The sequence below is a fragment of the Channa argus genome, chromosome 24, assembly GCF_033026475.1.
Source record: "Channa argus isolate prfri chromosome 24, Channa argus male v1.0, whole genome shotgun sequence".
Taxonomy (NCBI): Eukaryota; Metazoa; Chordata; class Actinopteri; order Anabantiformes; family Channidae; genus Channa; species Channa argus.
Window position 1 is genome coordinate 6,951,231 of NC_090220.1, and position 23,014 is coordinate 6,974,244.

The 23,014-nt window shown below is 39.1% G+C and overlaps 1 protein-coding gene across 2 annotated transcripts; it reads left to right on the top strand.

The window, feature by feature from the left end:
* The first annotated feature begins 253 nt into the window (after positions 1-253).
* On the top strand, positions 254-22,175 carry pcp4a (Purkinje cell protein 4a). 2 transcript variants are annotated; one of them, XM_067494780.1, is made up of 4 exons: positions 254-500; positions 12,339-12,390; positions 18,714-18,746; positions 20,701-22,175. In XM_067494780.1, the coding sequence occupies exons 1-4, from the start codon at positions 492-494 to the stop codon at positions 20,829-20,831; spliced, it is 225 nt and encodes a 74-aa protein (XP_067350881.1). In that variant the 5' UTR covers positions 254-491; the 3' UTR covers positions 20,832-22,175. The 2 variants fall into 2 exon arrangements, with proteins under 2 accessions (XP_067350881.1, XP_067350882.1); XM_067494781.1 differs by lacking the exon at positions 18,714-18,746 and having other exon boundaries at positions 279-500.
* The last annotated feature ends 839 nt before the right edge of the window (positions 22,176-23,014 follow it).

Sequence of the window (23,014 nt, forward strand, 5' to 3'; positions counted from 1 at the left end):
CTGTTTCCTGTTGATTTGTCACAAATTATAACCACTGAACAATACGATATCCCGGTGAGGTTGAATGCTGTGTTGTTTGCAGGAAATGCCTTCATGCAGATCTGTAGCTAAATATGGGACCATTTCTTTCCAATTGTAAATAAGCAATTCATTTATGCACAAAACAAAATCTTTCAAACTCCGTGGTCAGTTTGTTCTGATCAACTTCGTAATTCGACAGAGGGTGTGTTTCCTTATTTCTCTTGCAGTTTCATCGCCACAGCATAAGCCACTGACAGCAAGCCAAACACGAGTGCAGAGCTGGAGACGAGAGGACGCGTGCCGATTGGTTTCATGGTAACGTGGTGAGGAGAGCGGGGCTGCCCGTGCTATAAAAGGAGCCTCTGTGCGTGAGTGCAGGCGTCTTGGAGAGGACTGTACCTTCAGTGAGCCGGACACAGGTGCGCATCACAGATAACCGGGATCCACGCAGAGACACGCACAGCGCAGCCATGAGCGAGGTAAGAGCTTCAATGTGCACACGCCTGCTCTGCTCTGAGTTATTCTACAGCTTCAAGTAGCAGCTCGGATTTTGCTGTAAAGTTAACAGCGCATAGTAACAGGAACTGAAGAGATTTCAAGCAACAATATCAGTTTAATCCGCTTTTAGAGGCTGCGCTTTGGACAAAATCATACACAGAACTCTGTACATCTCATGTGGTTGGGGGTTTAAGTGCTAAGATAGCTTTTAAATGTCTACTAGTGGGATAACAAATAAATAAGTGATTAGATTAATAATAACAATATAAATAATAATAATAATAAGATTTTGTTCTCGTGTCTTTTTTCTGCATGTAACAATTGGACCACAAAATCAAATCTGACAGCGGATTTAAGTGCTAAATAAAGACTAAGATGCTGTTGAGGGAGTATGTGAAAATGTACTACAGATCTCCCTACATTTAAGGACCAGCCTGGATGTTAGAGCCAGTCCATGAGACTCCGAGACTCCGTCTCTGCTGTTAAATGTCCTAATGTGACCTAACTTTGACATTTCAATCTGAAGCTCAGTTCAGCATGAACACATGCTGGATGAGGCAGATGCAGTACTGACCTACATCAACGATCAATGCATCCTTTGCTGGGCTTGAGCCATTGAGACTAGAGAGAGGTGATGAGATTCTGCTAATGTCAGAGGGGATATTGGAAAGAACCCCACTTTTAATCTTCTCTAGAATACTGGCAAAGGGCACATCCTATAGTCACTGAATTATCCAGGGCTCGCTGCTTACCCAGAGAAATAAGACATTCTCACATTGGGCACAGGGAAGAACAGGATCCTATAAGTGCTCATCCCCCAAGAAGCAAAGGGAGCACAAATCTGTGTCCTAAACAGTTTGATTGGCTACATATGTCTCCTCACAATTGTAAATAAGCAATTCATTTATGCACAAAACAAAATCTTTCAACCTCCGTGGTCAGTTTGTTCTGATCAACTTCGTAATTCGACAGAGGGTGTGTTTCCTTATTTCTCTTGCAGTTTCATCGCACAAGGTTATAATGTACAACCATAAGCAACAGGAGGACTAAGAAAATTACAAAGAAAATAAATAGATGGAATAAACTTGTTTTTTATTCTATTATTTTCCAAACATCTAACATTGCAGAAATTCCCATTCCACTAATATGACTGATGGGAGTGTTTTGCTGTCCAACGCATGAAAGCTTTTAGTGGACAACTTCAGCTGCTAAAAGCTGATGGAAATAACGCCCCAGCAGAATCAGGAATATGATTTTCTTGTGATATTTCTGTAATTCCGCTGCAGCTTAATTACAGCACCTTGTTCTTAAGTGCTGCTTGACATTAAATTTTGTAGGATTTGACTGGCCTTCAGGATGTAAAGTCACTTTATTATGATGATGAATTACTTTCCGTATGTTGGCGGGGGGACAGCAAAAGAATAATGAAATGGCAATTCCTGAGTCATCTGTGTAAATTCTCTTTTAAAATGCAATTATTGAAAGATTGTTGTGAACAGCATTTAAGGTGATTTCGTTTTTTTTTATTGATGGACTCTCCTTATATCAGTATATCGACATTGGAGAGGTCTCTCACTGTGTTCACCTGCCCTGTACTTTAATTACTGTGAGTGTGGTGGCCATGGTGGTTACTTGGCAAAGCCATTTGCTTCATCATCTAAAGTGGACCAAAGCCCTTTTTTTTTATTAAATTAACAAGATAAGATTCTTAAAAGATGCTGATGTAAAAGGAAAGCTGAGATGGAGAAAAGTAGTTTTGCTTAAAACGTCTTTTGCTGACTTAAGACTGATAAAGGAATAAAGATCTGAACTAAAGTGGTGATTAGAAAAAAAAGGGTTCAGTGACTCAAGTCTCTTTGGAGGAAATGTTTAAAGATCATTTGCAGTGTGTCAATGTATTGTGATTTTTTTCCTTCTCCCTTATTAATCCGAAATATAGTAGTAGAGTTTAATTTGCGATTCTTGATGATTTGTCATGAGGCTTGTCGACTGACCCTAATCCCGCTTTAAACAATGAAGAGAGATTACACTTAAATAATGTGTAATCCATCTAAACTGTCAGCAGGCTTTGGTGGGGCCTCCCCTCACTGCAACTCAGCATCTGAGGTAATTCTGGCTCCTGGGAGCCTTTGCTGAGAGAAAATGACGAACATCAGGGATGTTAATGGTTAACATCAGACCAAATAGAAACAATTAGACTTAAACAGCCATGACTGGATCAGTAACATCATCATCTTCATCACAGAACCTCACAGAGGTTTAACCTGGCTCTTACAATGCAACAAATTGTTACAGAAAATCACCTTAAATACATTTTAAAACAGTTTTTCTACACTGCATTATCCATGTGTCTTTTGTACATAAATTTCTTTCATGTGTATTGACTAAGGATTACAGTAATAAATAGAAAAGTGGGGATTTTAAAGTCAGCTGTATTAAGTACAGTTTGGCAGTAGGAATAAATTTGTCTCCTCATGCTGCGGTTGCCTTTAACTGACACAAACAAAAGTCGGTGGGAGCCAGCTAATTTGAACAGAGATGCAGCAGAAACGACACGATGCACCGTACCTTCATAAAAATACCTCCTCATCATTCATTTATTGTCTTTAGATGCAGTGTTTTGTCGTTGTCAGTGGTTTACCACACCTCTCAGTCAGTCATAGCGCTGTCTTCAGTCTGTGAGCAGATGAAGACACCACTACAGCTGTGGGTGGAGTGCTTTTTCCAGCGAAGGGTGGAATGTGAGCTCGAGCTGATCCCTATTAAATGCTGCAGATAGCAGTAAAAATGATGCTTATGCCCCTTGCCTGCAAGGCGTTTACAATTACTTTTGAAAGAGAGTGAAGGAATATTCTGTACACTTCAATGTACGCTGCTGGGTGGCCCAGACACCATCTAATGCCTGCTAATGTTCTGTGGTAAAACACATGCTGCTATGCCATTAGTTTGACTTGGATAACTCCAGCTGGAAGGCAAAGTTTACCCTTTTATACTTTGGGGACTGTGGCGCAGGAGGTAGAGCAGTTGTCCACCAATCCCGCAGTTGTTGGTTTGATCCCCGGCTTCATCCGGTCAAATGTCAAAGTGTCCTTGAGCAAGACACTGAACACCAAACTTAGTTGCTCCCGGTGAGTGTGGGCCAGCTGCATAGCAGCTCCCCCATTTGTGTATGTGACTGTGAGTTTGAATGAGTGAATTAGAAGCAGTGTAAAGCGCTTTGAGGACCAACAGGTAGAAAAGTGCTATATAAGTGCGGACTATTTAACATTTTATGATGCGGCTGGACATGTTTAGGTAAAAGGCTGAAATTGCTACAGGGTTTAGCAGATGTGTTGAGAGTTAAAGTACTGTTTCATGTAAATTCTACTACTGGACTACTACTCCAGCTCCAGTGTGAACTGCATGTCAGAAGGACACACAGAATCACTTTCTCATTTGACATTATCAGCACCCTTTGTCAATGTTTTCTAAAATTTAAAATTTTTTGTGATATAACAATACCTTGTTTAAAGCATGTAACTCATTACAAATATTTTTTTTCAAAGGCCTAATTATGCTCCAACAGCATTTTAATGTGCAGAGGTGCTGTGACCTAGACTCACTGAACAGCCTAGAAGCAGTGCAGACTTTTATAGGTTGCTCCAAGGCTCGTCCTTCTATCCAAGCAGAGAAGGTCAAATATTTCTGCACGACTGGTGAGTTTCAGAGCTTATTGTTATTTCTTAAGCTACTGCCTGGGGCAGCAGTAGTGAAGTTTTTAGATTGGCTGCCTGTCAATCGTAGGGTCAGTGGTTTGCACCCCAACTCCCCCTGGCCACATGCTGAAGTGTCCTTGGGCAAGACACCGAACCCCTAAACAGCGAACCAGCGGGCATCTATCTACAGCAGACTAAATACAAGACAAGAGACAGACTCCATATGCATGTATTAGAATAAAGAAACCACCTCATTTGTTGTGGACAGGTTGAAAACCAATATTCAGACACCAACTGGATCCCAGATTTCATCAAGAAGCTGTTCAGCCAGGGTAGTGGAGTAGATTGCTGGTACTGTGCTGGAGAAAGTAAAGCTACAGCACAGTCCTGATGCCCAAAGTGTGAACTTCATAGTGACACTTTTCTCAGCTTCCCACACATGAGATCATTGGACTGTGTTAACATTTCATAGCACATAAGCAGCACTTCTCCACCTTTGTAATGATTGTGCAGCAACTGTGGCCCAACTGAGGAAATGTAGCCAGATGAATTACCACAAATCTTTGTACAGCCTGTAATGGCTCCCTAAGGATATAGCCTGTACCTTTGGTGATCAACTGACATTTCCTCTAACAGCATCGTGAGGTTGACATTTTAGTGAAATATCTTGACTGTTGGAAATATTTCCATGACATTTAGCACAGACATTCATGTCACCATCAGAATGAATAGTAGCGATCCCCTGACTTTTCATCTAGTACCATAAACAGATCAAAGTTCTTATTTGCCAATACTAGTTTATGACAAAATACCTGCACAACGTATGACATCTCATCAGCCTCAGCTGAACTCTCTCTTTATTGCTGTTTGCATGCTAACATGCTAAACTAAGATGTTAAACATTATACAGTAGGTTTACATCCGAAGCACCACCATGCTGGTATTTTGCTGCTAACCTTCATTAATGCCATTCTGCATATGTTAGCATTCCGCTCAACACTGCACTGTGTACAGCCTCAACATGCTGATACGTCTTAGAGAGCCGTGCTGGCGGATGAATAGTGGTTAAAACAACATGCATTCATGCATTTAAAGGATAGGTTGACAGTTTTTCAAGTCTGTCTTTAAATTGTAGTCACACACTGAAACAGGATTTATTTGTTGTACCGATTTCCTCTGTTAATAAAGGCCAGTAAAGAAAGGCTTCCGAGTGTATGTAATTGATGGGGGACAAAACCCACTGTCATCCCTGTCTGTAACACTGTTTTACAAAGTTTATTGAAGACAAAACAAGGCTTCAGCTTCCCAAGTTGGAAATGTTACTTTTTTTGCAACAACTCAACTGAATTGCACAGTAAAGGGGGCGCGGTGGTTACTACAAAAACTACCTTTGGAAGATCCTCTCTTGATTTAATAAACTCAGATTGCTTAAACCTCATTAGATGTAGAAATATATTTGAATATTGTTTGCACATATGTGGGTTCTATTCCCCGTCACATCCATTGTAAAGATCTATTCTTGACCAGGATGGAAAAGGGGAATGATCACAGCAACATATGTTTTATGACAAACCTGTGAACTTTTCCTTAAAGGCTCATCAGATGCTAAAACAGTCCACAGCTCTTTCTTATACACTATTAATATATCACAGCAGCAGCTCTTTTCTCTTTTGTCATATCAATTCTGAGACAAACAAAAGACCTAAACTTGAAAAGGTGTTTGCATGTACCTTCCTGGATGATTTCACATTAACTAGTCAAACCTGAACACAGCCTTAGTTTCATTTGAACAGGGGCTTTGTTTAAAAGAAATATTTCTATTTCTACCTGAATGTAACTGCACTCTAAATATTTCAGTGTCCTCTACAATATGTCACAGTATCAAAGAATCTGAAGTTGCTGACAATATTAAAACAAAAGCTGCTGGTTATCGGCTTTTACATCAGCCACATTAGGGTGATTTTATGAAAACGGCGTCGTCCATCACTGTGGCGTTATGCTGTTTGTTCAGTCAGCTCCGCTGCAGTGTCACACTTCCAGGCTGTCATTCCTGTTTCCAGTCTGGTGGTGGTGGTTGTGGGGAAGCTACTAAAGATTTGTAATGGTGCTGGGATGAGCTGTCTGTGACCTATTTCTACCGTCTCCTTCGTTAAATTGTTAATAGATCCGGAGTGCAGCATGGAGTCTCTCTGGAGAGTCCGAGCTGCCATAAGAACCAAAAATAGTCCACCACACACTGGGAAGGTAATTTATTTATTTTAGTTATTTTCCATGTGTCCACATCAAGCCTTCCTGTCCGTGCTGTGTTTTATAAACTCAATCAAGAGAGAAATGTGTTGGAAACCATACATCTTTAGAAACTACACCAGTGTAACTTAAGCTGTTTGTGTGGATGCAAAAACCCGCTGTGGTTTAAGACCTGTTAAACTCTGGTCCCACTGTGAACCAGCTTTTTAAGTAATTTGAAGAGCCAAATGTTTTATATTACATTTTATGTCATATTTCTTTAAAACACTGCATGCTGCTGCAGAAGCCCAAGGGTGAAAGCAATGATTCTGAGTGTTTATCAGGCTTTGTGCATTGTTAGTCATCCGAGCAGATGGAGCCATATGTAGCACATACACTGTTCAGCAGGACATTATCATTAGCAGTGTAATTATCATCATTGCTATTTATTTGTCGAGCTTCCTCCATCCCCATCATATGGGAAAGGGAGAAGGCAAACACCGTAGTTTCTCCTTAGGGGAGTGTGACAGTACAGCATCTCCACTGTAGTTCACACAGGGGTCCTCACTATCCCAAGGTAACAAACTGATTGTTTCACAGTTTCTGAAATACTCAGACCACCTACACCACCTTTCTCCCCTAGCATATTTTCAACTTGAACAGATCAGCTGTCCATGTCTACATGCTGAAATACACTAAGTTGCTACTCTTTGATTGGCTGATTAGAGATTTGTTTTAATCACTCTATGTGCTGATAATAATCCATCAGCATTTGTTGGTTCATAATATTGTTATGTTCATAGTGAAACCACCAGGTGGTATTAATGTTGTGGCTGATCTGTGTATTAACATATCCAGGGACATGTATTCTTTAGGTGATAGCAGAGAATAGCTATGTCCAAGTCCACGACCTTTGATGTGTGACTGATTCATTTGTTCTGGTCACTGACTGGTATTAAAAAAGTGAATAGTGAGAATAGTGAGTAACTATTCTGGTGCCCCATAAGAATGATACACTATTGATTAATTTGCATTTTTGTGAGACTCACAATCTCCTTTTCCAGCTTCCTAATGACGAGCTGTCCTGTCTGGCAGGAGTTCTGTTACTTTAGATTTGTTAATGATGTGTGTTGTGAAGCAGATCGGAGTAAAATGTAAACAGTTTACTTACTGTTCAGCTTACTACAAATGAAAGATTTAAAATATTTGTTACATAATACACTAACATGCTGATCATACATTGGTATATATGACTTTTCCTCTACTTTTCCACCTCAATCTAAACAAAGTTGTCAAAGACAAATTCTGAGTTGCTCACATGGGGCGACGTGTGCTCATTTCCACGATGATGTGTGGACTTCAACGATGCAGCAATGTGTCAAACTGCTCTACATTCGCCATGAAATATTACTGAAGCCAGGCACCACTGCACATGTGATAGCGGAACTTTCCTAAAGGTGCTGTTTAGTTAGGATTTAGAGCATGGACAGTTGTGGCATGTCACTACATCACATTTAAGTGTGTGTGAATGCAGCAGGTTCCTACTGCCTGCACCTTAGCTTAGATAAAAATATTTAGAACTCCACTGGCTGCTCGCATTCGTAGATTAAAGAGTCGGAGCACTACTATGAGATCCCAGCCAAATCCCATCTTTCAAATCACCCCTCAAGAATCTTTTACTACATTTGCTTCTATGTAATAACCTTACTTTTATAATTCTTCATCCAACTGTACTTATCACCAGCCGCTGCTGATTTTATAAAAGATGTAGTAAAGCATTTTTAATTGCGCTTTTTCTAAAACTTTGCTGTTTTTTTGTTTTTGTTTGTTTGTTTCTAACCATAAATGACAAACCCTCCTGGGGCGACTGTTCTTTTACCAGCATTAATCATCATAATAGCAGGGTTCTCAGCTTGGTGCTCGTCACTAGCTCCTGATTAATGTGTGAGCTTTTAATTGAGAAAGAGATCACTTTAACTGGATGTCATGGCTGGGAGGTGTGAGGTCAATAAGCAATACATTTCCTCAAACAGAGACATTCAGAAGTTTTAAAAGTGACAGCTGATGTTAGTGTGTATCATGCACACTCCTGCATTGTCCTTTGTACTGGACTTTTGCAGTCCAGAACAGGACGGAAGACGCTACACTGAGCTTTAAGGGGTTACAAATGTATTGTCCTGCAAGAGCAAGTATTTTCAACTTGTTTGCAACTTGCTATATATGCTAATTAATGTCAAATACATTAATATTCACAACGTTAATAGGAAACATAATTAGGTTGCAGGTATTAGAGAAGTTAAAGTTAAATGTCTAAAAAAATTTAGACATGTTTGCTGTTGTTTAAAAAAGTCATTTCTTGAGAATAGTTGAGGAAAAATACAAAATAAAATTCCTATTTACCATCAATCTATACACTGAAACCAATAATGACAGAATAAAACTTTTTTTTTGCAAATTTGTTTGCAAAATATTAAACCCTAAGATCCCTCATTTAAAAAAGTTTTCACACCCACCGATGTATCACCTGTTTACTTTAACTTTGGTTGAGATGTGTCTGTGAACTTACATAGAGACCTGGAGAACAACTGCGGAATCTTAAATGACTGAAATATTTTTAGAGAGACAAGTATATGTTAGGACCAAACATTTACAGTGCAAGCCAAGACATAAATCCAGCCACAATGCTAAATGAACTCTCTGTGGATATTCATAATATCATTTTGTAGTGAAGAATAGATTAGTGCAGGTAATAAAACCATCTTCAAACTGAGTGACTATAGAATTGTGATCAGGGAGCTGACGAGAACCCAACGATCAGAGCTTCAGAAATGAAATGAACCTGCTGGAAGTTATAACATCTCAGTACCACTCCACCACTCAGACCTTTGAGATGAAAGCCACAGCCTCTTTGGAGCTTGTACAATACCAATCAGAGATTCTCTGGTATAATAAAACCAAATTAATCTCCAGCATGATGTCACTTCTCACACCACCCTTCTCTGTGTTAGGACAGGTCAGAATTGATAGAAAGATGGATACTGCCAAACACAGGAATCTTCAGAAAAACCTGCTCTAGAATGACTGACTATAACCGGGAAGTTCAGTCACATTACACCTTGTCTTGCATCTCTATATTGTCTTCCTGTTCATCTTAGGATACATTTTAAGATTTTACTGATTACTAAAGCACTGCATGGTTTAGCGCCATCCTATGTTTCTGATCTTTTAATTCCATATGTGCTATTACTTAAAATCATCAGACAGTGGATTGTTGTCTGTTCCAACTTCCCGGTTAAAAGGGGGTATAGAGCATTTTCCATCATGGCTCCAAAACTGTGGAATAACCAGCCTGAGGAAATCAGAGTCTCTGACTCACTGTCATCTTTTAAGTCTCGTCTGAAAACACATTTTTATTGAATTTCCTTTCCTGAGATGTGAGATTCTTGTTTTAGTATAAGTAGTATATGCTATTTATATAACTTGATGTATTTTTACTTTGTGCTTTTTTTAAATGTTATATTTAACCAGATTTTATTTATTTATTTATCTTTATTTTCCTTTTCAATGTACAGCAATTTGTACTTTATTTACTTTGTAATTTATAAATAAAGCTATTATTATTGTATTATCATTATTATTATTAGTATTATTATTATTATTATTATTATTATTATTATTATTATTATTATTATTATTATTATTATTATTATTATTATTATTATTATTATTAGTATTATTATTAGTATTATTATGTGAAATGAAACTGGGGTCAGCTTTCAATCAAAACAATGAACAGCCATGACAGCACTATAGTGGCTTCAGGATAAGCCTCTGACTGTCCCTGATTGACCCAACTAAAGTCCAGACTTAAACCCTACGGACACAGAGACCTTCCGCCCAGTCTGAAAGAGCTGATATTAAATTAGATGCATAACGCAGCAAAATGGTCAAAAAGCGTATAAGTGACTGTTATCAGCACTTTAGCACTGCTGCTGTACAACATGTAGAAACTGGCTTTACCCCAGAGGATAAAAACGTCACTTTTTCTCTGTAAGTCAACTGTGCAGTGCGTTGTATAAGGAAACATCATGATGTGATGTCCTACAGTATATTTGATTTTAGGTCAGCACAGCTGCACCCGATCAGCTTCTGTTTTCTTTTTTCACCTCTCAAAAATTCAGCAACATCCCCGTACTGTATACTCATTTCCTCTCTCTCTCCACCACGTTTATTAGGCACTGGAAAACAAGTGATGTAAGTGGCAAATGCTGAAATTGGTCACTGGACAGGAAAACAACTGAGCAGAATTAAAATAGTGTGGGGAAAGTGTGCTAATGCGAGGAGAGTTATGGCTCTGCACTTTGGGACTGGAGTTGTTATGTAAGCTCGGACTGTATCCAAGCAGAAAGAGAAGGGGTGGGGGTGATGATGGTGATTGGTACTGTAAAAAGATGAAAGGAAACAAAGGAAAGTCATTATGTTTCTTTTTTTTTTATTTAGCATGGTACTGTTGATTAGGTTTCTATTAGTGTTAATGTGAAAATGTGGTCACGCATGCTCCTCACGATCCTGCTCTTGCTTTTCCATATTAATTGATGTAAGACAATATTTAATGTTTTAATGCTGGATAAACACAAACCAACATGTTCCATCTCTGATTTAGACCAGATATGACTTTGTGTCACCGTTGGAGACAAAAATAACAACACAGTCACTCACTGCAGACACAAATAGCACCACCACCTCCTCTTGGTGTGTTCAGGGAGATTTCAGTCCCTCGTGAGTTCTACAAATACTTTAAACCTGACTAGATGCAGAAGAAGTGTAATTCTTTGATGTTTGACCTGCTTAAAATGTGAGCGCTAAAGGGAGAGGGTGGAAGGGATGAAGATCAAAAAATGTGTGTGAAGAGAAGGAATGGATTTAATATATTTCAGAGCTGCAGCTGGTTATTGATATCAGTGTGGTACATTTGTCTTGATTTCTCAGCATTGCACTGCATCTTCTAACTGCACTGAGACAATAAGTCAAACATTATTGTCGCTCTGCTCCTGCATGTCCATTCTGGCAGTCACCAAAATGCTTGCTTGAGCCTTGGTGGGTTGAGGCTTGATGCATGGCACTGTCACAGTGACTCTTTGAATACCACAGCATACTCAGCCTTTTGCTGGAAATCCCAGTACCACGATAAATAGAAAAAAAAATTGGCCACACTTCCAAACAAGTGTCTCTTCCATCAGCTCTTGTGATGAGACATGAGGAGGAAGAAGTCAGGTCTCCTAAAGCCAGATTTTAATCTGCTTTGTTGCTTTACATTTTAAAATTTTTTAAATGATTAAATTTTTCAGGTTGAGCTATAGATGATATGAGATTTTTTTTAAAAAAGGCAAATGTCAAGTGAAAAAAGTCTAAGTGATACACAGTTATTTTTCTCACAATCACATTTAAGATATGAGTCATGCAGCTGAAACAAACCTCCTCACACACTGTGCTGTGTAGCTTTTGGGAAGCTGTCTTATTTTGGGAGCTGAGTGCATCCTGATGTTGCTGAGCAGCACCGGCCTGTCAGCAGAGAGCAGTTGTGAGAGTTGGGAGAGTTGTTAGAGCAGGCAGAGTGAGCGTGCCTCTCCTGGAGAAACATGGATTATTGATAAGCATATCCCATCTCACCTCCCTGCACACAAATCAGAGGCTGTGCTGTAACGTGTTCACTGTTACTCGGTGGACAGTGTGATGACTTTCTCTGATGCTTTCTCTAGAAAATGCTATATGCTGGATCTTGTTTTCTTTCAGAAATGACAATCATGAGATTTTTTTAATTCCATATTCAGATGTAGTGTTCCTGTAGTGTTCGTCTCTAAAAACAACTGATCGTGTTTTTCTCTGTTGTCTTTGCAGAGACAAGCATCTGGAGCAATGACTGGAATCACCAAACCATCTGCTGCCCAAGGTATTTTCTAAAGTTACGCGTGAAAAGTCGAACCATGCAGAAACACAATGCAGAATATTACTAATGTGCTGCTTTCGCCAAAGTTTGCATTGCATAGACAGCATGTAGGTAGACATTTTCATAGCACTTAAGTTTCATAATTAAGAAAAAAACAGAAATCAGTTGATTTTTTTATTGGATTTTGGTTAAAATAAAGTCTGTAGTTAACACTAATTCAAGAGAATTTGAAAGTAAGGACCACAATTTGAAAGAAAGTTTTATTCTTGGATGCTAAATTCATCAATAAATACCCTACTGTTTCACATTTTGTAAAAAAGTAGGTTTTTAGCAAGTGGCTAACTGAGGCTACGGAGGATGAACTTAAGACCACTGGCTTTTCCAGGTCACTATAAGAAAAAAATGCTTTTGTGGAAGAATTAATTGCACTAAATAAAATTGCAAAATTGAAAGGTTAGCAGATGATGTTTAAGTCATGCCACCCATGTAGTTTATCTACAGCCTCACAAGAGCTTTTTACCTCTGCTGATTGTATTTAAGTTTCAAACATCTTAAACATGGTGTTCATCTTTAAAGATTAGCTTGCTTAAAAAGGAGTAAGTATCATAAACTTCTGTTTGTCCCGGATCTTTTTTACCACAACATTTTAAATGCCAATGTAAAATCCCATTGGCTTTTTGTCGAGGGAAACGTGAAGATGCTAACGTATGAAAAACACACATCTATTTGATAATTTTGTTACAATGGACGTCATAATGGTGATAAATGTATTGGCGTCAAAAGTAGCACCTACGCACCTAAGTAGCACCTAAGTATGTCACCTACTGACCCATTGGTACTCGTCAATATGTTCTACAGTATGTGCTGCCATGTTTTTTTTGTTTTGGCATAAAACATCCATGCTAATAATTTGGTTTTGTTTTGTGGGTAAACTACAGAAAGAACACTGACAATAATATTGTAGTGCTATCAAACAGGACAAAAGCTGGTGTTTCTCATGTCATGGTGTTTTGTCGAACTGGCTTAAAGTAAATTTCCCTGTGGAATAAAGAATCAAAGCATAATATCTGATTGAAATTAAGATTATGTAACTCTGAACTAAAAGGACATTTGTATTTAAGTATAGTACTCAAGAAAAATGTAGTTAGTTAGTTAGTTAAATGTTGTAGCTTAGTTACTTCCTACAAGGTTTATTTGACACACCACTGAAGAAATGTATGTAAATTAACAGCATATCAATGAGTAAATAGATCCAGCTGGAGGAGAAACTGGCCCTTTTTTTATCTGAAAATGTAAAGGTGATGGTATTATCACAGTAAGAACAGAGATAATACTTTTATACACAAAGAACAACACTACAGTGGTTAGATTTTCCTCCAACTTACAGCAAGACCAACATGGCAAAATAGGCCATGGTATTGTTGATATTATAATGTAATAAAAACCCCTTAAGTTATAATCAGTGAAATAGAGCTGTCAGTATTTGGCAGGTTCTTTTGAATTTCAAAAATGTTGTTAAAAGCAAAACTGCCATCGTGGCAACATTAGAATAAAACAAGAACAAAGACCTGAGTAAATTGATGATTAGGTCAGTGAATCTGACATTTCGTCTGTAGTTACAGAAGTACCACATACTGAAGACAAAAAAATATAGTATAAAGTATTTACCTTCTTGAAAGTTTTTCCCTATTATTTTTCTTTACAATGTTGCATCATGTTCAAGTAATTAGTCTTTTTTAACCCTGATCAACAGAAAGAAATTCTCCACTAATTAATCAAAATTCTTTAACAACAGAACAACACAATTAATTGCATACTGATTGCATGATTTTTCAACTTCAAGCCAGTATTAGAGTCACCTTTGATAGCAGTTACAATATTGAGCCTTTCATCTCAATCAGTATTGAATATCTGGACACTGCAGTATTTTTTTCTTTTTCTAACTTGCAAAACTGTTCAGGCTCTGTCAGGTTGCAAAGGGATCCTGAGTGGACAGCTGTTTTCAAGTCCAGTAGGATTGCGGTCTGGTCTTTGACTCGGACCCTCCAAAACATAAACCTTATTGTCTAGAAACCCTTTTGTGGAGCTTTGGCTGCAATTCTGTCATTTATTCCAAGTCTCAGTGAGTATAAAGTCCTCAAAAAATCTGTCAAGGAGAAAACATCAAAGCAAAGTCCTGTCAGTTTACATTTCATGACATGCAAGTTAAAGAAAAAGCAGAAAGGAGAGTTTAAAAAAAATTGATTTAAGGGCATAGGAAGGTTTGGAAGAGTTCTGTTTTCAGCAGTTTATTGAATATTGGGAGTGAGTTTGGTAAGAGTGCAGAGTTTGGTAGCTTGTTCCACCATCGTGGAATCACTCAGCTGAAGAGTTCTGCTTTCTGTGCGATGCTGGGACCTCCAGATGTCGTTCATTGGTGCAGGTGACGGGAAGGATTGTAGACCTGAATAAGGGAGTTGAGGTAAGCCGGAGGAGTTGATCGCCCTGTAGGCAAGAGACAGAGCTTTGAACCCGATGCAGTCAGCTACAGGAAGACAGAGTATAGAAGAAGAGTGGTGTGACATGAGTGATTTTTGGCTGATTAAAAATTAGGCGTGCTGCTGCATTTTGGTTCATCTGAAAGGGTTTGATTGTGCATACCGGTAACCCCATTAACAGGGCATTCCAGTAATCAAGGCAAGATATCACCAGCGCCTGCACAATGATTTTTCTGATGTTGTAGAGGGCAAATCTGCATGCTCTAGAGACTGAGGAGATGTGATCCTTAAAGCTCAATTGGTTGTCGATGATAACCCCCGGATTTCTGGCCGATTTAGTGGGAACAATAACTGCAGATCCAATGTTGATGCTGATGTTGTGTTGTGTCGAAGGTCTGGCTGGGAAGACAAGAACTTGAGACAGTGGAGTCGTCCGGTAAGAAGGATCGGAAGAGCTGTGGGTCAACAGCATAGCAGTGATAGGACAAGCCATGTGAGCAGATGATAGAACCCAGGGATGTAGTATAGAGGGAAGAAAGAAGTGTGGATGCAACTGCTTGAAGGAGAGTGAAAGGGATTCGGATCGAGAGAGCAGGTGGTCGGATGGTGGTCCTTCACAGGACTTGTGTCTTTTTTGACCAATATTCAGATTCAACAGTAATCGGATATTGCAAGTCTTTGTACACATTGACTTAAATTAGCTTGTTATGCAATCACTTATTTTTTGTTTTATGCTACTAATTAATTTATATACATTTGTATAGCTCTGTGTTTTACTCTAATTTACTTTTCTGTTGGTCAGTATAAAAAAGGCAGAAAACTAACCAATATCCAGGGTTAAAATTCCAAGGGAGGGGGCTGGCAAATGCTCTTTGGCACTGTACATTGAGTTGACTGATTTCCTACTTTCACTATACAAGTAGATGTGGTAAATCATTTACCACAGTGTCATTTGCCACCTGCACATTTACTCAATCAGGTCATATAGCAGCATATGATACAATACACCAAGGAAATCACTGGATTCAATCTCCATCTCCAACAGTCAACCTTCTCCTCACACAATGATGCAGCAGGTTAATAACAACCCACTCACTGCTAAATGGCTCCATAGCTGCGTTAAGCACATAAAGCAGCCCTCACGTACCTGGAGACAATGTGTCACCTCTCTTCTCCCTGTGGGGCTGCTGGTAACACGGTTAACATCCAGTGTTGAAATGGATTCCTGTTCCAACTCCTGGGATGATGAAGTGTACTGCAGCTAAGGCTCAGTCTAGAGGGAAAATCCCAGCAGTGATATGGAAAGATTCTAGGGAGCTTAATTTAATTTCATATAGGGGTAAATTGCATTCATTTGACATTTGCCCATTTTCTTTTTTTAAACATGTTTTATATAAAAGTTGCTGGTCTTTAACTCGCTGTAATAAATGTACAATTGTGCAAAGTTACTAAAGACGACCGTTTTTATTGCATCTGATGATTTAACACATTATCACAACAATAAACATGACTGAGGTATAAAAAAGTATGAAGAAGAACAAGTCCTACAAAAACTGAATCATTATATTTTCCAAGCATGTATTTTACATACACTATCCCTCAATTACAAACAAATCCCCTGGTGATATGTGTTAGAGAATTGTCGACTTGTCTGATCTTCATTCATGGGCAAATGTTTTATCAGAGCCTGCCATAAATCAATCAAGAATTTTCAGTTATTATGGCATCTAGAATTATAGACTATAGGAACACTTTAGACTGCAGGCTGCAAATTATGATGTAAATACCTACGCTGTAAGAGCATGACCATTATCAGGAGTATGGCCTTTGACTGAAAATATGTTAAACACCTTCAAAATCTTAATTAAGTAAGCAATAAATAAAGACAAAAACCGGCAACAAGTGTATTAAAATCTCCAAGGATACTTTATCAGTTTTAGTCTTGATAATAGAAAGTAGTTCAGCAAATCCCTGGATAAAACATTGACCTTAGAGGTGTTATAAATGTGGACACACTATTGGAAAGGCCTTATTATATAAAACACAAAATAAGTTTAAAAACAGTATATACAGTGAGTATAATACAGTCAAAGAAGGAGAGGAGGAAGGCGTGTTTGTAGGCAGAGAGAGAAGAGGAAAGATAAGACTGTAGGACTGACAGTATGGACTTTGAATGTTGGGACTATGACAGGGAAGGCTTGAGTTGGTTGACATGATGCAGAGAAGGAAGATTTAAGGGCAAAGGGAGGTTTGGAAGAGTTCTGTTTTCAGCAGTTTATTGAATATTGGGAGTGAGTTTGCTGAGCGTGCAGAGTTTGGTAGCTTTTTCCACCATGTGTTAGAGAATTGTCGAGTTTTCATGGGCAAATGTTTTATCAGAAGCTTAGGAGCAGGGTTCAAGTTTTTCTACCATGGGTCAGATAGGAAGAGAAATGGAGTAGGAGTTATCCTGAAAGAGGAGTTTGTGAAGAACGTTCTAGAGGTGAAAAGAGTATCAGACAGGTTGAGGAGTCTGAAGCTGGAAATTGAAGGCGTGATGTTCAGTGTTGTTAGTGGTAATGCTCCACAGGTAGGATGAGGGTTAGAAGAGAAGGAGAAATTCTGGAGTTAGTTACATGAAGTAATTCAAGGATTGGTCCTGATGACATACTTGTGGAGGTATGGAAGTGTCTAGGAGAGGAGGCAGTAGACTTTCTGACTAGTTTGTTCAGAAAGATCTTGGAGAGGATGCCCGAGGACTGGAGGAGAAGTGTACCGGTGCCAATTTTTAAGAACAAGTTAGATGTGCAGAGCTGTGGCAACTACAGAGGAATAAAGCTGATGAGCCAAGTGCAGGACTTTAAGTACTTAGGGTCAACGGTTCAGAGCAATGGAGAATGTGGAAAAGCGGTGAAGAGACGTGTGCAAGCAGGTTGGAACGGGTGGAGAAAAGTGTCAGGTGTGTTGTGTGATAGAAGAGTATCAGCCAGAATGAAAGGAAAGCTGTTCAAGACGGTGGTGAGACCAGAGATGTTGTTCGACTTAGAGACAGTGGCACTGAAGAAAAGACAGGAGGCAGAGCTGGAGGTAGCAGAGCTTAAGATGTTGAGGTTCTCTTTGGGAGGAATGAGGATGGACAGGATCAGGCTCATGTTAGATGTTTGGGAGATAAAGTCAAAGGCCAGATTGAGGTGGTTTGGACATGTTCAGAGGAGAAACTGTGAATATATCAGTAGAAGGATGCTGAGGTTGGAGCTGCCAGGCAGGAGGTCTAGAGGAAGAACAAAGAGGAGATTTATGGATGTAGTGAGAGAGGACATGAAGTTAGTTGGTGTGAGAGAAAAGGATGCAGAGGGTAGAGTTAGATGGAGGCACATGATTCGCTGTGGCGACCCCTGAAAGGGAGCAGCCGAAAGGAAAAAAAGAAGAAGACAGTGAGTATAAAATCGTATTCAACAAAAATGGAGAACAATAATAAATAAACAGCCCCTTTTTCTAATTTTCTTTTTATTGCTCAGCTTCACATGTAATTTAACACATGTACATTTTTTAGGCTTGTGTTGCTCTGTATAAACCTATATCAAACATCTTTGGATCCTTTAAATCTCCTAGGAACCAGTCAAAGTATGACCTTTAAAAATCCTTTTATGGAAATAATCTCACCACCTATTGTGGCAATTGGATTCTTTCATGCAGAAGAACAGCGCATTACTGAATGTGGGCCTGGGTTCTTGCGCCCTCCGTGCTGTAAAGGCCATCACCCCCGTGGAGCAGGTGTGAGTGTAAGACAAAGACAAACTGTATGTGTGTGTGCATGTGAGGTTTTTGCAATTATGAAACATTTGTCTTCGTTGTCACTTGTCATTTAAGGGCTTCAAGGTCAACAAAAGGTTTCGTCTAAACGTAAGTAGGTCATCTGGAAAAAGAACCATTTATGCTGGAGTGCACACCTCGCACAGCAGAGCGGCACAGCCGTGCACAGAGCACTGTACTGCATGACAACAATTGACCTTTTGGTATTAGGGGATGAATGAGGAGTGATGTGTCTTATTAGCATCTCATTTTATGTAAGACCTGATATTAGATTTTAAGCCACATCCCATAAACCTGAACCTTTTTTTACCTGTTTCAGTTTCACACCTCATCTGCTTTCTGTGTGTATGAGCAGCCAGCACTCAGTGGACTTCATTCATCACTTCACTGCACCTGTTATATTGAACCTTCAAATCAGCAGCTCTCCTTTCCTCACAAAGTGTAGTGTCAGAGGAAGAAGGAGGATTAGAGCAGTTTGTCTCCTGTCATGAAACACGTGGGGAGCTCCCTGTTTATTTAGTTATCTTTCTGTCAAACATTTTGAACAGCAGAGTTTGGCCTTACTCGTGTCTGTGGGTCAGTAATGTCACCTCCATGTCATATCAAAGTTATCATAATAAATAATAAATGTATGATTTTTTTTTCACCCTTGAAACCTTCAATAGAACTTGGCACTGATGCTACTAACAGGGCGATGCCTGTAATGCAAACTGATATGAACCCTTTACACTCTCCAAATACTATTTTTGTTGAGTGAAGCCTAATAGGAGCCAGATCTAATTGATATGGTGTCATTAACTCTGTAGTTACCATGGTAATATATCCCAGCTTTAACATCAATATCAAATGACCACAACAGTAGTCCTACTTTAAGCTAAATACTAACATTAGCTTTTAACAAGGTAATGTTTCCATATTTCTCATCTTATCATGTTAGAGTACTAACGCTTGCTATATGCCATTAAACACATAGTAAAGTGAAGGCTGAGAGAACTGTCACTAGCTCTGCAGAAGTCAAGTCAAATAGCTGGACTGAATTTTCTTACGCGGTGATTTGCCTAGATGAAAAGTGAAAAGTGGATCACCACCATTATTGCTTATACTATATACTATCTTTATAGTTAATATATTTATGCATTACAATTATAGTATCTGTAGCTAAGTGGCTGCAGTGGCTCAGTAAGTAGAGTGGCTGCCCACCGACTGGAGGTTCGCCGATCACTTTCCCCAACTGCATGTCGAAGTGTCCCTGGGCAAGACACTGAAACCCCCACCTGGCCCATGCAGTGCCAGGTACCTGACCCAAACCTAGTAGAAATTGGGTTGCGTTAGGAAGAATGTAAAAATGTGCCAAATAAACATGCGGACCAATGATCTGTTGTAGCGACCCTGAACTTACGGGATAACCCAAAAGGACAAAAAATAAATACAATTATACACACACACACACACACACACACACCTACACACACACACACACACACACACACACAGAATCAGCAGTATAAAAGAAAGCAAAGTAAAGGTCAGAGATCACCAACATTATTGACATTATGCAGGTATGTACACTTAGTACTAACCCATCCAGTAGGTTATGAGCTATTTCTCTGAATAACTGAAAATATGACTTTTTGACTGGTAACACTGAACAAAACATCAACGACTTCCCAAGTTATGTGGATTCATCATGGATATTAGTGCCAAAGTCCATGTCACATCATAACTAATCCTGTAGTCGTTCAGTCTGGAACAAAGTGTTGGACCGCTCACTGACTGACAGGAAGACTTTGCCAAACCTGAGCCATGCCAAGAGCAGGGCTAAAGATACTGAAATGAAATGATCAGACATTCCTTCAAGATATATGAGGAATTGATGTAGACAGTTGGAGACTGAAACAAAGCTTGAATGTTGTCATACATATACAAAAATATACATTGTATGAACAAGAACATTATGAACCTCTTTTCCCCTGGTTGTTTAATAATGATACTTAGTCATATCACTTGTGCCCATTTCCCACCATTCCCTCTCTCATCCCCTAAGATGAAAAGAAGAACAACCTCCCCGAGGACTTCGACATCGACATGGAAGACCCCGAGACACAGAAGGCTGCTGTTGCCATTCAGTCGCAGTTTAGGAAATTCCAGAAAAAGAAGCAGGATGTGAAGTCGTAGAGCAGCTGCTGTCACCTGCGCCTACACCTGACGTTGGCTTGTTTCTGCATGTGAATCAAACTGCACCATCATGAACTGAAAATGAAGGGTGGGGGGTGGGATCCTCGAGCTAGGGGTCATGGGTGGGTTGGTCTGGGGGTTAAACTGTATCTTTGTGAAAGTCTATGTGGAATAAATAACTTATATTAATTATTATATGTTATCAAATCTCCGCTATACACAGTATCTAAATATTTCTGATAATTTTGCTATTTCAGTTTTTTTACTTCAGTGACCCTTCGCAGTGGAGCTGCAGCAGAGCTTCAAAATGTTTGTCTTAGGTTACATTCAGTGTAATATACCCATGTAAACAAAACAACCTCAGCCTTCTCAGTAAATGTCAAACAATTGTTTCAATCATGAAGCAGCCTGGTCGCTCAACGGGGAGAACAGCAGGATGGGATGCAGAAGTCTGCGGGGCTACCCACCAGGTGTGTCCCTGAGGTGTGTCCCTGAGGTGTGTCCCTGTGAGACACACAGTGCTAGCTCTCCAGGCACCTCCCCACTGCTGCCCACTGCTGCCCCCAGGGGGATGGGTTAAATGCAGAAAAAGAATTAAATTGTAACATGTATATGCAATATGTATATGTGCTCAATGACAACAACAAAGATAAAAGAATAAAAGATAAAAAAAGAATATAAAGCCACATGGGTCGTGACCTTTATAAGCAGTGAAGGCAAGATAATGACAAAAATTTGGACTGGCTGGTTAAAATTGGATGTCTCCCCTTCATCCTAGGCTTTCACCTGTCATCATGAACCTCTCCTGGGTTAGGTTTTATGTAGACACTTTAGATGTTGTGTATGCACTTTGATTCCAATTACGTTTCTGTCATGTTTTATTTTCCAGTGGAATTGAATCAATGTCATTGTTCAGTTGAGTCACACATGTACTGAAAACTATACAATCACACACACTTACGCATGAAAGCTTGCAGTGACGCACATACACACACACACACACACACACACACACACACACACACACACACACACACACACACACACACACACACACACACACAAACACAAACACAAAACACATGTATGAATATACACATATAAAGAGGAAAAATAAAGAACTTCAAAAAAACAGCGATTTGTTATCCACTGTATTGCACATTGTACATAAACAGATATAATTATAGTCTGTACAATTACTGTACAGACCAATGGGCTGTGCTGAAGAATATTATGCAAATTAACAATAGATCCTAGAGCCCATTCCCTGTTTCTGACTGATCTGAGAATTTTATGTTTGTTGTTCACATCTTCAATTTTCTTCATTAAAATAATATCATATTACTTAATGTTTTACTAGTGAAAATAATTATTGGTCATTTCAAGCAGTTTGAACAACCAACCAACAACTAATTCCACAACATTATTTTTACAATAGTAGTTTGACGCATAAGGGGGTAACAACTCAACAAGTTAAAATGATTCCATGCTGTGAGTATGTAGGGGGCATCTTTTGTAATATTACATGGTACACATATGATATGTGCTGAGCAATAATCAGAGCTACTGTGGCTATTTTCTAAGAAGGGTGTATATGATAAACAACATTTTCTCAATAGCCTATTTTTAACTATGAGGTATGTTGTAAAATTACAGGATACAAGATGAACATAACTGTGCAACACAACTGGAAATCCTGAAAGATGGACTAACGATTTTTTGGTTCCAGATGCAATGTTTTTTGAATACAGTTCAATCATTCTCACGTTTTGTGTGAATGTGTGAGCCACTGAGAACAGTGTTGACCTTCTCCTTAAACACCTGAGACATTAGGCCCAGTCCTCCTTTCTCCATCTGTGTGTCTGTATCCATAACATTTTGTCATCTGCCCAATCTGATTGGACTTTCTACAGACAACTGCAAGCGAGCATAGATTTTGTCTGTATGGACTGTTCGCAGTCCTAGTGCATAAGCTGCGCACGTTCCACAAAAGCTATCGAAGCCATGTAGAGTAACTTAGATCTCTGACAAACATTTCACAGAATAAACACTCACAGCGAAAAACTTTTTTACACTTTTTACTATTTTACACTTAACAGATGACAAAATATGTCTGTAAAACATCATGTTTTTTGATCCAACACCAGAACCAATCAGCTATTAGATTAGGTGAAAGCCAGGTG

Bases quoted from the DNA above. Each gene is read 5' to 3' on its own strand.
- pcp4a (XM_067494780.1), top strand. The intron at 12,391-18,713 runs GTATTTTCTAAA...TTGTCATTTAAG, and splicing joins CAAACCATCTGCTGCCCAAG to GGCTTCAAGGTCAACAAAAG. The intron at 18,747-20,700 runs GTAAGTAGGTCA...TCATCCCCTAAG, and splicing joins ACAAAAGGTTTCGTCTAAAC to ATGAAAAGAAGAACAACCTC.